At 38.6% G+C, this 16,307-nt stretch overlaps 1 protein-coding gene across 1 annotated transcript; it reads left to right on the forward strand.

The window, feature by feature from the left end:
* Window positions 1-15,371: 15,371 nt before the first annotated feature.
* LOC109259980 (olfactory receptor 52P1-like) lies at window positions 15,372-16,307 on the forward strand. Its single transcript, XM_019437976.2, is given in 1 exon segment — window positions 15,372-16,307. A coding segment is annotated over 1 exon segment (936 nt).

Genomic DNA, 16,307 nt, shown 5'->3' on the forward strand with positions numbered 1-16,307 from the left:
ATAAGTTTAGAAGGAAAATGCACCTGTAAATAATAAATAGACGCCATTTCATATGCATCAGATAAGCAAAAATAAGCCACACCAAGTGCTAGTAAGAATACAGGGAAATGAACACTCTCAAATGTTGTGTGTGGATGTGTAAAATAACAGAAATATTTTGGAGAAAAATTTAACAATATGTAGTAAAGGTGAAAGTATGCATACGATTGAGTAAAGCAACTCTGTTTCTTTGTACATATTATATTGTAAAATATTTCAACATTGTAATACCATAGAACTTCAAAGAAAAGTTATAGCACTTTGGTTTAAAGGAATGAGGCCCCTCATAATTGGAAGCAGCCCAGCCTCCATAATAGTGTTCCATTCCTACCTCTGCCCCATGCCTAACCTCCTCACTCCTACCCCCACTCTCACCCCACTCTCATTCCCACCCTACTCCCACCTCTACCCAATTCCCAGCTTCCATTACGACTGAGGAGATCAATAGCTTGGCATACCTGTAACTCATTTATTATCACAAAAGGCATATTATGGCAGATCAATTAGGACACTATGGAGAAAATCTCTTGTAAAAGGAGACATAAAATGTATGTTTTTTTATCTGTGATAGCAAGAGTTAAAACATTCACATGAAAATTTAAGACAATTGCATTACTTTAAAAGGATGGCATACTATTTTTCAATTTTTTTAATTTTTTTAATTTTTTTTATTCTCAAGTTAGTTAACATACAGTGTAGTATTGGCTTCAGGAGTAGAACCCAGTGACTCATCTCTTACATATGTCACCCAGTGTTCATCCTGAAAAGTGCCCTCCTTAATGCCCATCACCCATTTAACCCACCCTCCATTCCCCAACCCCCATAAACTCTGTTTGTTCTCTTTATTTAAGAGCCTTTTATGGTTTGCCTCCCTCTCTGTTTTTATCTTATTTTTCCTTCCTTTTCCCTATGTTCATCTGTTAAGTTTTTCAAATTCCATATATGAGTGAAATCATATGATACCTATCTTTTCCTGACTTATTTCACGTAGCATAATATGCTTCAGTTCCATCCACACTGTTGCAAATGGCAAGATTTCATTCTTTTTCATCCCAGGGTAGTATTGGATGGAATGGTATGTTACAGATAGAATACAGAGCTACATTATGCAAAATACTGCATGAAAAATGTTATACAGTAAGCCTTCTATGTTTAAACACACTTACAAAGCCAGACAATACATTTTAACAGCTCAATTCATAATTATTAAAGAAACAAAGTGTGTGAGGAGAAAATATGCTAAAATTACATCATTGAGTCTCAGTTGAGAAAGAGGACTGAAAGCAGAGATGATGAAGTTCTAACAGTGAGAAACTATAAAAATCCCTTGATTATTATCTAGAACAAAATTTAAATACTAAACAAACTATATTAGCTTTAGATGTCTTTTGTCATGATAATGCCACATAACAAAGCAACCCAAAACTCAATGGTTTATGTGGTAGGCAGAATAATGCCCCCACACCCCTAAAAATGTCCAAGTCCTAGTCCCTGGAATCAGTTAGACTACATGTTAAAGGACAATTAAGGTTGTAGGTGGAGTTAAATTTGGTCAATAGCTGACCTGGAGATGAGGAGATTATCCTGGATTATCCAGGTGAGCCCAGTGTAATCAAAAGGGTCTTTGTAAATTAGAGAGAAGCCAGAGAGAGAGAGAGAGAGAGAGAGAGAGAGAGAGAGAACCAGAGAAATTACATGGTGAGAAGGATCTACTCTTGCTGGCTTTGAAAATGGAGGAATCAAACCTTAAAGGCAACCAACGGAATCAGAAAAGATATTTGCAAATGACATATTGGACAAAGGGCTAGTATCCAAAATCTATAAAGAAGTCACCCAGGAGGAAATAGAAAGCTTGAACAGACCCATAACCAGCGAAGAAATTGAATCGGTTATCAAAAATCTCCCAACAAATAAGAGTCCAGGACCAGATGGCTTCCCAGGGGAGTTCTCCCAGACGTTTAAAGCAGAGATAATACCTATCCTTCTCAAGCTATTCCAAGAAATAGAAAGGGAAGGAAAACTTCCAGACTCATTCTATGAAGCCAGTCTTACTTTGATTCCTAAACCAGACAGAGACCCAGTAAAAAAAGAGAACTACAGGCCAATATCCCTGATGAATATGGATGCAAAAATTCTCAATAAGATACTAGCAAATCGAATTCAACAGCATATAAAAAGAATTATTCACCATGATCAAGTGGGATTCATTCCTGGGCTGCAGGGCTGGTTCAACATTCGCAAATCAATCAACGTGATACATCACATTAACAAAAAAAAAGAGAAGAACCATATGATCCTGTCAATTGATGCAGAAAAGGCCTTTGACAAAGTCCAGCACCCTTTCTTAATAAAAACCCTTGAGAAAGTCGGGATAGAAGGAACATACTTAAAGATCATAAAAGCCATTTATGAAAAGCCCACAGCTAACATCATCCTCAACGGGGAAAAACTGAGAGCTTTTTCCCTGAAATCAGGAACACGACAGGGATGTCCACTCTCAATGCTGTTGTTTAACATAGTGCTGGAAGTTCTAGCATCAGCAATCAGACAACAAAAGGAAATCAAAGGCATCCAAATTGGCAAAGATGAAGTCAAGCTTTCGCTTTTTGCAGATGACATGATATTATACATGGAAAATCCAATAGACTCCACCAAAAGTCTGCTAGAACTGATGCATGAATTCAGCAAAGTTGCAGGATACAAAATCAATGTACAGAAATCAGTTGCATTCTTATACACTAACAATGAAGCAACAGAAAGACAAATAAAGAAACTGATCCCATTCACAATTGCACCAAGAAGCATAAAATACCTAGGAATAAATCTAACCAAAGATGTAAAAGATCTGTATGCTGAAAACTATAGAAAGCTTATGCAGGTAATTGAAGAAGATATAAAGAAATGGAAAGACATTCCCTGCTCATGGATTGGAAGAATAAATATTGTCAAAATGTCAATACTACCCAAAGCTATCTACACATTCAATGCAATCCCAATCAAAATTGCACCAGCATTCTTCTCGAAACTAGAACAAGCAATCCTAAAATTCATATGGAACCACAAAAGGCCCCGAATAGCCAAAGTAATTTTGAAGAAGAAGACCAAAGCAGGAGGCATCACAATCCCAGACTTTAGCCTCTACTACAAAGCTGTCATCATCAAGACAGCATGGTATTGGCATAAAAACAGACACATAGACCAATGGAATAGAATAGAAACCCCAGAACTAGACCCACAAACGTATGGCCAACTCATCTTTGACAAAGCAGGAAAGAACATCCAATGGAAAAAAGACAGTCTCTTTAACAAATGGTGCTGGGAGAACTGGACAGCAACATGCAGAAGGTTGAAACTAGACCACTTTCTCACACCATTCACAAAAATAAACTCAAAATGGATAAAGGACCTGAATGTGAGACAGGAAACCATCAAAACCTTAGAGGAGAAAGCAGGAAAAGACCTCTCTGACCTCAGCCGTAGCAATCTCTTACTCGACACATCCCCAAAGGCAAGGGAATTAAAAGCAAAAGTGAATTACTGGGACCTTATGAAGATAAAAAGCTTCTGTACAGCAAAGGAAACAACCAACAAAACTAAAAGGCAACCAACGGAATGGGAAAAGATATTTGCAAATGACACATCGGACAAAGGGCTAGTATCCAAAATCTACAAAGAGCTCATCAAACTCCACACCCGAAAAACAAATAACCCAGTGAAGAAATGGGCAGAAAACATGAATAGACACTTCTCTAAAGAAGACATCCGGATGGCCAACAGGCACATGAAAAGATGTTCAACGTCGCTCCTTATCAGGGAAATACAAATCAAAACCACACTCAGATACCACCTCACGCCAGTCAGAGTGGCCAAAATGAACAAATCAGGAGACTATAGATGCTGGAGAGGATGTGGAGAAACACGAACCCTCTTGCACTGTTGGTGGGAATGCAAATTGGTGCAGCTGCTCTGGAAAGCAGTGTGGAGGTTCCTCAGAAAATTAAAAATAGACCTACCCTATGACCCAGCAATAGCACTGCTAGGAATTTACCCAAGGGATACAGGAGTACTGATGCATAGGGGCACTTGTACCCCAATGTTTATAGCAGCACTCTCAACAATAGCCAAATTATGGAAAGAGCCTAAATGTCCATCAACTGATAAATGGATAAAGAAATTGTGGTTTATATACACAATGGAATACTACGTGGCAATGAGAAAAAATGAAATATGGCCTTTTGTATCAATGTGGATGGAACTGGAGAGTGTGATGTTAAGTGAAATAAGTCATACAGAGAAAGACAGATACCATATGGTTTCACTCTTATGTGGATCCTGAGAAACGTAACAGAAACCCATGGGGGAGGGGAAGGAAAAAAAAAAAGAGGTTAGAGTGGGAGAGAGCCAAAGCATAAGAGACTGTTAAAAACTGAGAACAAACTGAGGGTTGATGGGGGATGGGAGGGAGGGCAGGGTGGGTGATGGGTATTGAGGAGGGCACCTTTTGGGATGAGCACTGGGTGTTGTATGGAAACCAATTTGACAGTAAATTTCATATATTAAAAAAAAAACAAAAAACAAACAAAAAAAAAACCTCACCAAACTCCACACCTGAAAAACAATCCAGTGAAGAAATGGGCAGAAGACATGAATAAACACTTCTCTAAAAAGACATCCAGATGGCCAACAGGCACATGAAAAGATCCTCAACGTCACTCCTCATCAGGGAAATACAAATCAAAACCACACTTAGATACCACCTCACACCAGATAGAGTGGCTAAAATGAACAAATCAGGAGACTACAGATGCTGGAGAGGATGTGGAGAAATGGGAACCCTCTTGCACTGTTGGTGGGAATGCAAACTGTTGCAGCCATTCTGGAAAACAGTGTGGAGGTTCCTCAAAAAATTAAAAATAGATCTACCCTATGACCTAGCAATAACACTGCTAGGAATTTACCCAAAGGATACAGGAGTGCTGATGCATAGGGGCAATTGTACCCCAATGTTTATAGCAGCACTTTCAACAATAGCCAAATTATGGAAGGAGACTAAATGTCCATCAAATGATGAATGGATACAGAAATTGTGGTTTATATACACAATGGAATGCTACGTGGCAATGAGAAAGAATGAAATATGGCCTTTTGTAGCAACGTGGATGGAACTGGAGAGTGTTATGCTAAGGGAAATAAGTTATACAGAGAAAGACAGATACCATATGTTTTCACTCTTATGTGGATCCTGAGAAACTTAACAGAAGACTATGGGAGAGAGGAAGGAAAAAAAAAGTTAGGGAGGGAGCCAAACCATAAGAGACTCTTAAAAACAGAATAAACTGAGGGTTGATGGGGTGGGAGGGGAAAGTGGGTGATGGGCATTGAGGAGGGCACTTGTTGGGATGAGTACTGGCTGTTGTATGGAAACCAATTTGACAATAAATTTCATATTTAAAAAAAAAGAAAGAAAATGGAGGAAGAAGACTAAAAATGAGGAAATGAGAATGCTATCTGGGACCTGGAGAAATCAAGGAAACAAACTTTCTTAGATCCTCCAGAACAAATATAGACCTGCTGACATCTTGATTTTCACCCAGTGAGATCCTTTCAGATTCTTGACTGCTAGAATTGTAAAGTAACAGATTTGTGTTGTCCTGACTCTACATGTGTGTGATAATTTGTTACAGTAGCCACAGGAAACTAATACAGTTTATAACAACATGAATTTTATCTCAGTCTACTTCAGTTAGGCAAATTCTTAACTGGGCACAGTTGGATGGCTCGGTACATGAGGCAGACTGTGTTAGCTTAGTTCCAGGATTTGAACTGAATCATGTCAAGTCATGACAACTCCAAGTGTTTTCATCCTAGAGCCCAGGCTAAGGAGAGAGAGGCCAACTGGGTCATATTCTTCTCAGCATATATCTGTAGCACACAAAGAGCCAAGCCCAACAGCACAAACACATTTAGGGTCTCTGTTCATATCACATCTTCCAATATTTCAATGTTCAAAGCAAGTCACTGTCAAGTCTCATGTCAATGGCTTGGGAAAGTAAATTACATCCAGATGGGTAAAGGAGTCTTAACTGCTGGCTAATAACCCACACTGTCATGCATGTTTTAAATATTCACCAAATTAGGGATGCCTGGGTGGCTCAGTGGGTTGATCATCTGACTTCAGCTCAGGCCATGATCTTGTGGTCAGTAAGTTCGAACCCGGCATCGGGGTCTGTGGTGACAGCTCAGAGCCTGAAGCCTGCTTCAGATTCTGTGTCTCCCTCTCTCTCTGCTCGTCCCCCACTCATGCTCTGTCTCTCCCTGTCTCTCAAAAATGAATAAACTTAAAAAAAATTTAAATATTCACCAAATTTTTCTAAGAAGTAATTAAAAATTGGTCCTACCTTAATTTATTTAGGACTTTGCCAAGAACCATAGTCACTGATGGTAATAAAGTATATTGTATTTGGGTTCATTACACTACTGACCTCTATCCATCTGCGTTTGCAACTAAAGGGGAACAAAATTTGTCATTCCAAAATATCTTTGTCTTAAGAATTATTTTAGCCTAAGTACTTTTAAGAAACAGCAGACAGAAGGAAAGCTCTGAAAATTGAATAAAAATTACCCTTTTGTAAGAGACATTTACACTTGTAAGGCAAATCTCCATTTGTTCTGGTATCTCCCTCTCCCTTCTTGGAAGAGAAGGAGGAGCCTCAATCACTAGAAATTCTTATCATTGGAGAAGACAATGATTTAAATCTTCATTAAAAACTGTACCCTCCTTGTGGCACCTGGCTGGCTCAGTCAGTAGAGCATGTGACTCTTGATCTTGGGGTTGTGAGTTAGAGCACCATGTTGGGTGCAGAGTTTACTTAAAAAACAAAAATACCTTGGGGTGCCTGGGTGTCTCAGTCAGTTAAGCATCTGACTCTTAGTTTCTGCTCAGGTCACGATCTCACATTTTGTGAGTTCGAGCCCTGCATAGGGCTCTATGCTGACACCACAGAGGCTGCTTGGGATTCTCTATCTCCCTCTCTCTCTGCCCCTCCCTCTGCTTGTGCTCTCTCTCTCTCTCTCTCTCTCTCTTTACATTTATGATGTAAAAATAAACATTTTTAAACAGACAACAAACAAACAAAAACTTACCTGTGTTACTGTGCTTTTCCTAATAACCTCCCATTGTGGCTTCTCCTCTTCCTCCCAACATCTTTTGTCTTTAGTTGGAGCTGTTATTTTAAGACAGTGGGTTGTTTGGGCCATTTCAGGGAGTTACTCAGTTTCCTCTGTCTTTCCCATGTATACAGGAGATATGTATGTTATCAAACGTCTGTTCTTCTTGTGTTAGTCTTTTTATTTCAGAGGTGGCTCAACCAAAAACCAAGTAGAGTGAAGGGAAAATTATTTTTCTCCCTCACACAACTGTCCTATTTACAGAGACTAACTTCTAACTTCACAAGATTTCTATTTCTTGTTATGCTTGAATATTGCATATTAAAAGACATATTATTTATCTCCATTACATATAACGGATTATACACACATGTATGTATGATACATATACCTATCACATATATGTATGTATCACATAATATGTATACAATTGTTATACCTATTGCAAATTATTTTTATCTATTGTATTACAGTTGGGATATTATATAGATTTTAGTGCTTTTCAGTGTATTATGCAGGTAATTTCATAATTAAGAATTGCTTAAAGTAATGTTGGGTTTGAGAGGGATAGAACCACTACCTTAGAGCAAAGTACACATTAATACAAAAAGAGCAATGTTTTCTCCTTACCATCTAGATTTCCCAAAGAATTAAAACCATGCCATCAACATCTCAGAATGAAAACCAATAATACTTAGCACCTTTATCTAAGAGGAAGATAGTTTAATTGAAAAAATCTAATTTTTCTAAGGGATCTAGGTTTTTAGGGTAAAAGCATCTCCAAAAGCTTTTCCTATTTTGACAGAAGTGGGAAGAAACACAACTAAACAAATGTGAAGACTTACATTTTTGAAACGTGAAATCTTGAGTTTGCAAGAGAATCTATGATTAGCTGCAACTAACCATGAACGTGTTATCAGATAAAATTCATAAATATTCCCCATGTGCAATTTCTGGAACACAACTGACCATACATTAACCCAGTGCTTCTCAAGGTAAGGTTCTCAGGACAGTAGTATCAATATTACCTGGGGACTTGTTAGACAGGCAAATTATTGGGTACCGCCCTGGACCTACTAAATCAGAAATATTAGTGATGAAACTCAGCTATCTATATTTTTTAAAGCCCTTTGAAAGCTTGAGAACAATTGCTGTATTCTTTTCTGTGGTAGTTATACAGAGAAATTTGTTATAGAGGCATTTGAATACAAAATGACTCTCTTTGTGTCTTTCAAAGTTAGTGTCCATTTAGAGAATTTTGTTCTCTCTTTTTTTAAAATTTTTTTAAAGTTTATTTATTTTTGAGAGAGAGAGAGAGAGAGAGAGAGAGCACGTGTAAGCAGGGGAGATGAAGACAGAGAGGGAAACACAGAATCCCAAGTAGTCTCCAGGCTCTGAGCAGTCAGCACAGAGCCTGATGCAGGGCTTGAACTCATGAACAGTGAGATCATGACCTGAGCTAAAGTTGGATCCTTAATCGACTGAGCCACCCAGGCACCCCTATTCTATTTTGATAGGAAATTATCATTGGCTAAATCAGTACTTTGTGCTCCTCTTATAATGGCACAGGGGTACCTGAGTATTAATTGTTTTGCGTGAGGAGTATAGACTATTATCTATTTGAAGCATGACTTTATTCAAAAGTCCCCATGACAGGATTAAAGCTATATCTATAGGCATCCACCAAACAGAGGGAAATCACATAATACCATTATTACACGAAAACTGGGAGTGATCAAAATTGTCCCTTTTCCTCTGAGAACCACTCTTTAGGTCCTATTGTTCTTCAAGTACCAGGCCCAATGGGATCCCCTAATGAGTTACTTCTTTTTCCTTTTCCTTTTTCCTTGACTTCTGGAGAGTAATATTTGTGCCCTGAGTTTTTGGGTGATGAAATCACACAGTTGAAAACTTCCCTTATATAGTGTAAGAGTGTTGGTCCACTGCAACAAGAAAGCTTATATGTGTTTCCTGGGAATAATTTCAAGGAGAGCCAGTGGGGGCAGGGAGACCCTTCCTAGTAGCTAAAATCAGTTCAGCAAAAAAGCAAAAGTAGGGTGCCATAAAACATGAAATAGGCAGATTTAATTTGTGACTTCAAATAATAAGGCTCTGGTTATCGGAAGAGAAGAGGGGTAAGAAGAATGTAGTAGAGCATTTCTAGGTAAGTTCTGATTTTAATCATTTAAAGGTATCCCACCTCTTCTTTCAGTTGGATTCTTTTCCCTAAATGCTTTCTATCTGTAGCCCCCACTAATTCTATTTAACTGGCATTAATTTGTTAGCCACACAGCAACTTCTACCTCAGATATCTGAAAATACTGCCTCAATTCTGCAAATTGAGCAAGTTTAGAGGATGTAGAAGATGAGGGACTAAAGATTCAAAGAATTAGATGGTTTTGAAATAATGCAGAAACATTGTCAGATATGACAAAATAGAGCTGATATACAAATCCTGGTTCATAGTGAGTACTTAATAAATGCACGTTAAATGAGAGGAATTGCTTAAGGAAAGGAAACTTAGCTGAAGTGCTATGCAATAGAACACAGACATAGGCAGATTCATGCCGTGGGCAAGAGCAGAGGAGTGAAGATAGGAGTTTTGTCAAGAAAAGAAGAAAGCAATGTGGAAAACATTTTAGGCAAAAGGAACTGTTACTCATGGGCCCGCTTCTGACATTGTCTCCAGAATTCCACACACTTGACATAAAGGTCACACTGAATTTCCTGCTATGACTTAAATATACCTAAGCTTTCTAACTATTGGAAAATTTTAAACTTCTCGGATGTTTCTAATATGCAGCCAGGACTGTGAACTACTCTTTTGACTATGGAGTATGAAGGTATCAGGGGGAGAAAGAAAAACCGGCTGTTTCAGGTGGTGGTATGTGGTTTCGTATGATCAAAAATAGAAGCTTAAGAAGCAATTATATTTTCACAGACACACATAAAGTTAAGAAGTGGGTCATTTGAAGGTGCGTGGGGAGATGGAACAGCAAGGGGAAACGCTCTAAGGCAGAAGCAAACTCAGCATGCTTAAAGAAGAGCAAAATGGCCAAGAGTGATGTGAGGAAGGGAGAGAGTGGTAGAAGCTTAAAGGTAAAGAGGTGATATGAGGCTGAAGGACACTTTGCATATCATGAGTGTCATGAATAAGGCACAAGGCATGATGGGAGTACTTCAGAGTGCCTTGTACATCATGGCATAGACTTTTGATTTTATTCTTTATATAGTAGGATGCTCTTCAGAATTGTAATATCATGTTTATATATTTTTAAAGATAATAGGTCCACTCTCTTAGGCAATTTATTAGACAATAAACAATATGTAGGAGAAAGGGAAGCAGAAAGACCAGTGAGTAGGTTATTTAAGCGGTCCAAAGGAAAACAGAATGTGTATTGGCTACAATGGTGGTGGTGTAAATGACAATAGTCAGAAATCTCACTAGAAAAAGGGAAAGTCCATTGCCTGAAAGAGGAGTACAATTGCAGGAACAAGTTTTTGCATGAGGGAAAGGAAGTATGATTCAGTTCAGAAGCAGATGAGTAAACTCTAAAAAGGAATGAGGCAGACATCCACTGTAATAGGAAGGCACAACCTATGGGTACCAATGCAGTCTATTTCGTGGTAGGAAGATGAGTAAAGTATCATTGGGTTTCTTGTTTTTCTTACGAAAAAGAAAGATCATCTTCTGAATTTTGAGAAAGGAGGTATCCATATTGGGAGATTAATAATAAAAGCAATAAAATGTCTAACAGGATGAAGTACGAATAGAAATACATTATGGTTGCCTGGCTATACTGAGAACTCATCTAAGGACTGTGTAAACCAGAATCAATGATCATGCTGTGTGTTTTTTGGAAGTCATGTTCAGCTGCTCAGGTATAGATATAAAACCAAGTTGGCTTATTTTTTTTTAAATTTTTTTAATGTTTATTCATTTTTGACAGAGAGAGAGAGAGAGAGAGACAGAGCATGAGTGGGGGAGGGGCAGAGAGAGAGGGAGGGAGACACAGAACCTGAAGCTCCAGGCTCCTGGCTGTCAGCACAGAGCCTGATGTGGGGCTTGAACTCACAGATGGCGAGATCATGACCTGAGCCAAAGTTGGACGCTCAACCAACTGAGCCACCCAGATGCCCCCCAACCAAGTTGGATTTAACAGGGATTAGTCTTTTATTATATTAGTACAATTAGGGGAATAAGAGCAAAGATGTGGATTATAAGCACAAGGAAGTGATTATAGTGATAGAAAGTGTTTTCTAACCTGTGAGGAGGTAAGATGGTAAGAAAACATGGTAGCTTTGATGGATTAGAAAGCCTAATATCAGAGGATTATAGAAGTGGAAGGCACTAGGGAGGGTCAACAGGAAAAATGTAAGCTTAGGTATAAGAGAATGGATCCTTAGAACAAGATTTTAAAGATGGCTATTCTTGGGGCAGCTGGGTGGTCAGTTGGTTAACTATCTGACTCTTGATTTTAGCTAAGGTCATGATCTCAGGGTCATGGGATCAAACCCTGTGTCAGGCTCTATTCTGAGCATGGGGCCTGCTTAGGATTCTCTCCCTCTCTCTCTCTGCCCCTCCCTGCTTGCTCTCTCTCTCTCTCTCCCTCTCAAAAAAATTAAAATATTAAAGATGGCTATTCTAGTGCTCTATTTATGATATTATGAATGGCTGAAGTAGTGTAGACAAAACAACCATTGAGAAATGAGATCAAGAAATAAAAGACTAAGCTTTTTATCAGCTTGTCTATATGAACCAATTATAGGCAATCATTATGGCAGAAGTAGTAACAGAGGGAAAGGCAGTAAGAAAGGTACAAAACATAACTTGATAGGGAAGGAGGCTGAAGGTATAATAGGTAATTGCTAAGAGAGTAGGGAAAGGTAGTATGATCTGACAGCCTGAATTTCAAAGGGGCCTGTATTTTTCAGGTGGAAGGACAAAGATCGAGAAAGTACAATGAGGAATAATAGGGCTCTAACACATTCCTCATTTTCAGACTCTATAGTCTGTGAACAACAAAACTTATAAAAACAGCTTCCATTTGATGTGGCTGCACAGAATGTAATGTGCTCAGAACACAGTCTGGCTTCTGTTAGAAGAGGAAACTAAAGTGAATTTTCAAAAACAAAGGGAAGTTTTTGACAATAATCTATAAATTCCAAAAAGTACAGTGTAAAGATTTGGGAAGTGATGAGTAGGTAGGGAGCTGAATATAATTAGGAGATGTCATAACTATTTGGTAATTGAAATTCTGATCATAAAGACTGACTACGAAGGCTAAGTTGGCTTAAGATGACAATAGAAAACAGGAATGGGAACTATGATGAGATTTGTTCTGAAGGTATCTGAGGGGAAAATGGATGTTCAGATAGAATTTAATTATTTTGTTCAGATCTAATTTATTGTTTTAATGTTCATTTTGAGAGAGAAAGAAAGAGAGAGTAGAGGAGGGGCAGAGAGAGAGGGAAAGAGAGAATCCCAAGCAGACTTTGTGCTGTCAGTACAGAACCTTGCACAGGGTTTGATCCCACAAACTGTGAGATCATGACCTGAGCTGAAATCAAGAGTTGGACGCTGAACCAACTGAGCCACTCAGGTGCCTCAGATTCTTCTGTCTCTTTAATGGTACCTCCCACCTTTCTCTTCATATTTCCATTCTCATTCTGCCTCTGGGTCTTATTAGCTCTGGAATACATAGACACTAGTTAATGCCCTGTTATTCTCTCTTTTGAATACTTAGAAAACCAAACCTAGTCAAGTTTCAAGAATGTGGAAGATCTAGCAACATAAATTTTGTGGAGTCTTTTTGTAGCAAATTTAACAAATTGATTTTGAGTGTCACATTTTAATTGAACTAAGTATGACTAAGAATAATTTGTAAAGGGTGTTGTTCTCTGAGTTTTAACTGTCGGATCATAAACATTTTAACTGTAGTAGTCAGTTAGGGTCAGATACCTATATGAAAAGCAAAGAAAATTTTTAATCTTTTGTATTTGTTTGTATGAACCAATTTATAAAATTGTATACATGTATGCAACTTGTATAAATTTGATATTATAAAAACAATAGTGATAATATGAATGAACCAAATCCTAGGAGGAGAATTAGAATGAGGCATGCCTATAGTTTTTTAAATCATGCACAAAATTCTTAGTATAAGCAAATTTAATTGTGTTCCTACTACATTTAGGAAAGTCCTGAGGGTCCTGGTGTGTGGTACAGAGCTTAAGTGCAGAGTGCATTTCAATAACACTGCAGATAACCTGAGACGTGTATTTCTGGAATCATATGTTCTAAAGGAGTACCTTAAGTATCCAGGCATTTCCCTGAATTGTGTAATAAAAATAATAACCTGTGATAGTATTAGTGACACAAATTATTCTCAGGATTTATCCTCTACAATGGACTTCTAACTAAGAAGCTCCTAGCCTTATGACTAGATAAATGTCTCTGTTTTCATCTTAACCTCTTCTCCTTGAATTGTACAGGATCTACAGACTCTCTTCAGCAAACCCCATCTGGGATGTTGCTTGATTATATCAGAACTAGCTGTTGTCAGGGTCTGCACAGGCAAGAGTACAAAGTCCTTTTAAGTTACACCCTCTATCACTACTTTCCAAAGAGGACTATTCCATCTAGTACATTCTACAAAATGCTAGTGACAGTGTTAACTTTATTTGGGCAAAGATTCTTCACTTTGTGTTATTGGTCCCGGTTGTCTTCCCCTCCCCCCACCACACACACACCTCTATTATAAAAATTAGCTTCTGGAGAGCCTAGATGGTTCAGTCAGTTGAGCATTCGACTCTTGATTTGGGCTCAGGTCATGATCCCAGGGTCATGGGATAGAGCCCCACATCAAACTCTGTGCTGAGCATGGAGGCTGCTTAATAGTGTCTTTCTCTCCCTCTGCCCCTCTCCCCAGCCTGTGCTCTCTCTATATATATCTCTCTCTCTCAAAATAAAATAAAATAAAACATTTTTTAAAAGTTAGCTTCCTTTTAGAAGGCTAAGTTTAAGACAAATTTCCACCATAATGCAAACATATGCATACCTACTTCTTATAGGAATCATAAATCATCTCCATGAGTGAAACTGCTATGAGGACTTTCTAAATATATTTTACATGATAATATTAAGATCCCTAAAATGTGGGACTATGAGTAGTGGCTATAGGCACAAATTGGATTTGCATGACCTGAAAAATACATGAAATGGAAAACATGTGGAAGATAAAAAAAAATAGATACAGTACAGGCAGGTATTTGTGAAAGGGGTTCTTGCTTTATTGCTTAAAGTGTCTATGGAAGGTCTTTGGAAGGAAAGAGAAATTCAGCTAATTCATGATAGGAACAGAAGAATGAAAGAGGACAGTGGGCTGATTTGAAGTAAATCCCTCATGGTTAAAGGCAATTCAATCTATACATGAATGAGGGCTAGTTGAAAAGAAATAAATATGCATAATTCATACAAAAAAACTGCAAAGGACTGTCCATCAAGTGCATTGATGGGAGCTAGTGGGAAGCAACCATCTGATGGTGTTCTTATTTGAACAATATATCTTTCACATGTCTGAAAAGCAAAGAGACCCAGAAGGAGAAACAGGATCATAACCAGAGAATGGATTCCTGGAAGATGGACAAAACATGAAAGCAAAGAAACTCAAAGGAAATTTCTCCCAACAGCTAAGCCCTGTTACAACAAGGGGTGAGTAAGTATATTTCTTCTATAACTGGGAAGCTTCCCAATGATATGATCATGGGTCTTGTATCAAAAATGTTCATCCTTTAATCAAGAATAAAAATATTTTCTCCTTTTCTAACTCAGAAGTCCAGAAAACTTGTTTGAAGTGTAGAGTTGCTGAACTGGGACAGGTGAGAGGAAAGGTCCACTACAACATCCTCTATCCAGAAAAGAAGCCTGAGGCTCACTTCACAAAGAAATGAGTGTGAAAACAATATAGATGTTTAGAGATAGATCTGAAGCCAGAATGAAGACTCCATTTCCCCCAAAGAGGTATTTTTCCATCTTTCCCATCTCAACAAGTCATTAAAAGCCAAACTGGTAAAAACAAAAAAAACAAAAAAAAAACAACCACCATGCACGGCTCATTGACAGATGTCTAAATTTCACTTAACAACCACCAACAGTATCTATGATGCTAATCTTCAACCATTCCAGCATCCTGAACTTCACTTTGATGGGCATACCAGGCTTAGAGTCACAGCACTTGTGGTTATTTCTTCCTTTCTCCTCCATGTTCTTGGCTGTCCTCATTGTCAATGGTGCTATTCTCTTTCTGGTGGCCACAGAGCCCACATTTCACATCCCAATGTACCTGCTCCTGGCCTTGCTGATGGTAGCTGACCTCATATCTACTCTGGCTCTATTGCCCAAGTTCCTTTGCCTCTTCTGGTTCAATGATGGGGATATAGCTGCCAATGCCTATTTCACCCAGATGTTTTTCATCCATGGAACATCTGTGGTATGATCAGCCTTACTTGCCGCAATGGCCTTTGACCGCTTTGTGGCTGTATGTGAGCCGTTACGCTACAACACAATTCTGAGCCATTCCTTAGTTGGATGCCTGGGACTGATGGCTCTGGCCAAGGGTGTGATTCTTATCCTACCCATGCCACTTCTACTTCAAAGGTTGACATTCTGCCACATGGTCATTCCTCATACCTACTGTGACCACATGGCTTTGGTGAAAATGGCCTGTGACCATACCAGACCTAACCATATCTATGGGCTCTTTGTGATTCTTCTAGTGGTGGGACTTGATCTGCTGCTCATTGGCTTCTCTTATGGCTTCATTCTTCAGGCTGTGGTATGTCTCAACTCTCAAGATGCTACCTATAAAGCTCTCAACACCTGTTCAGCTCACCTCTTTGTCATTCTTGTCACTTATGTTCCTGCACTCTTTTCGTCTCTCATGCACCACATTGGTCACAATATCCCACCTCATGCTCGTGTTCTCCTTGCCAATCTCTACCTTCTTCTATCCTCAGTGCTCAACCCCATCATCTATGGTATAAAAATGAAGGAAATATGGCACAAAGTGACCAAATGCCTTTGCAGAGGACCTGCATAG

The sequence above is a fragment of the Panthera pardus genome, unplaced genomic scaffold (genome assembly GCF_024362965.1).
Source record: "Panthera pardus isolate Hobbes unplaced genomic scaffold, ASM2436296v1 HiC_scaffold_12, whole genome shotgun sequence".
Taxonomy (NCBI): Eukaryota; Metazoa; Chordata; class Mammalia; order Carnivora; family Felidae; genus Panthera; species Panthera pardus.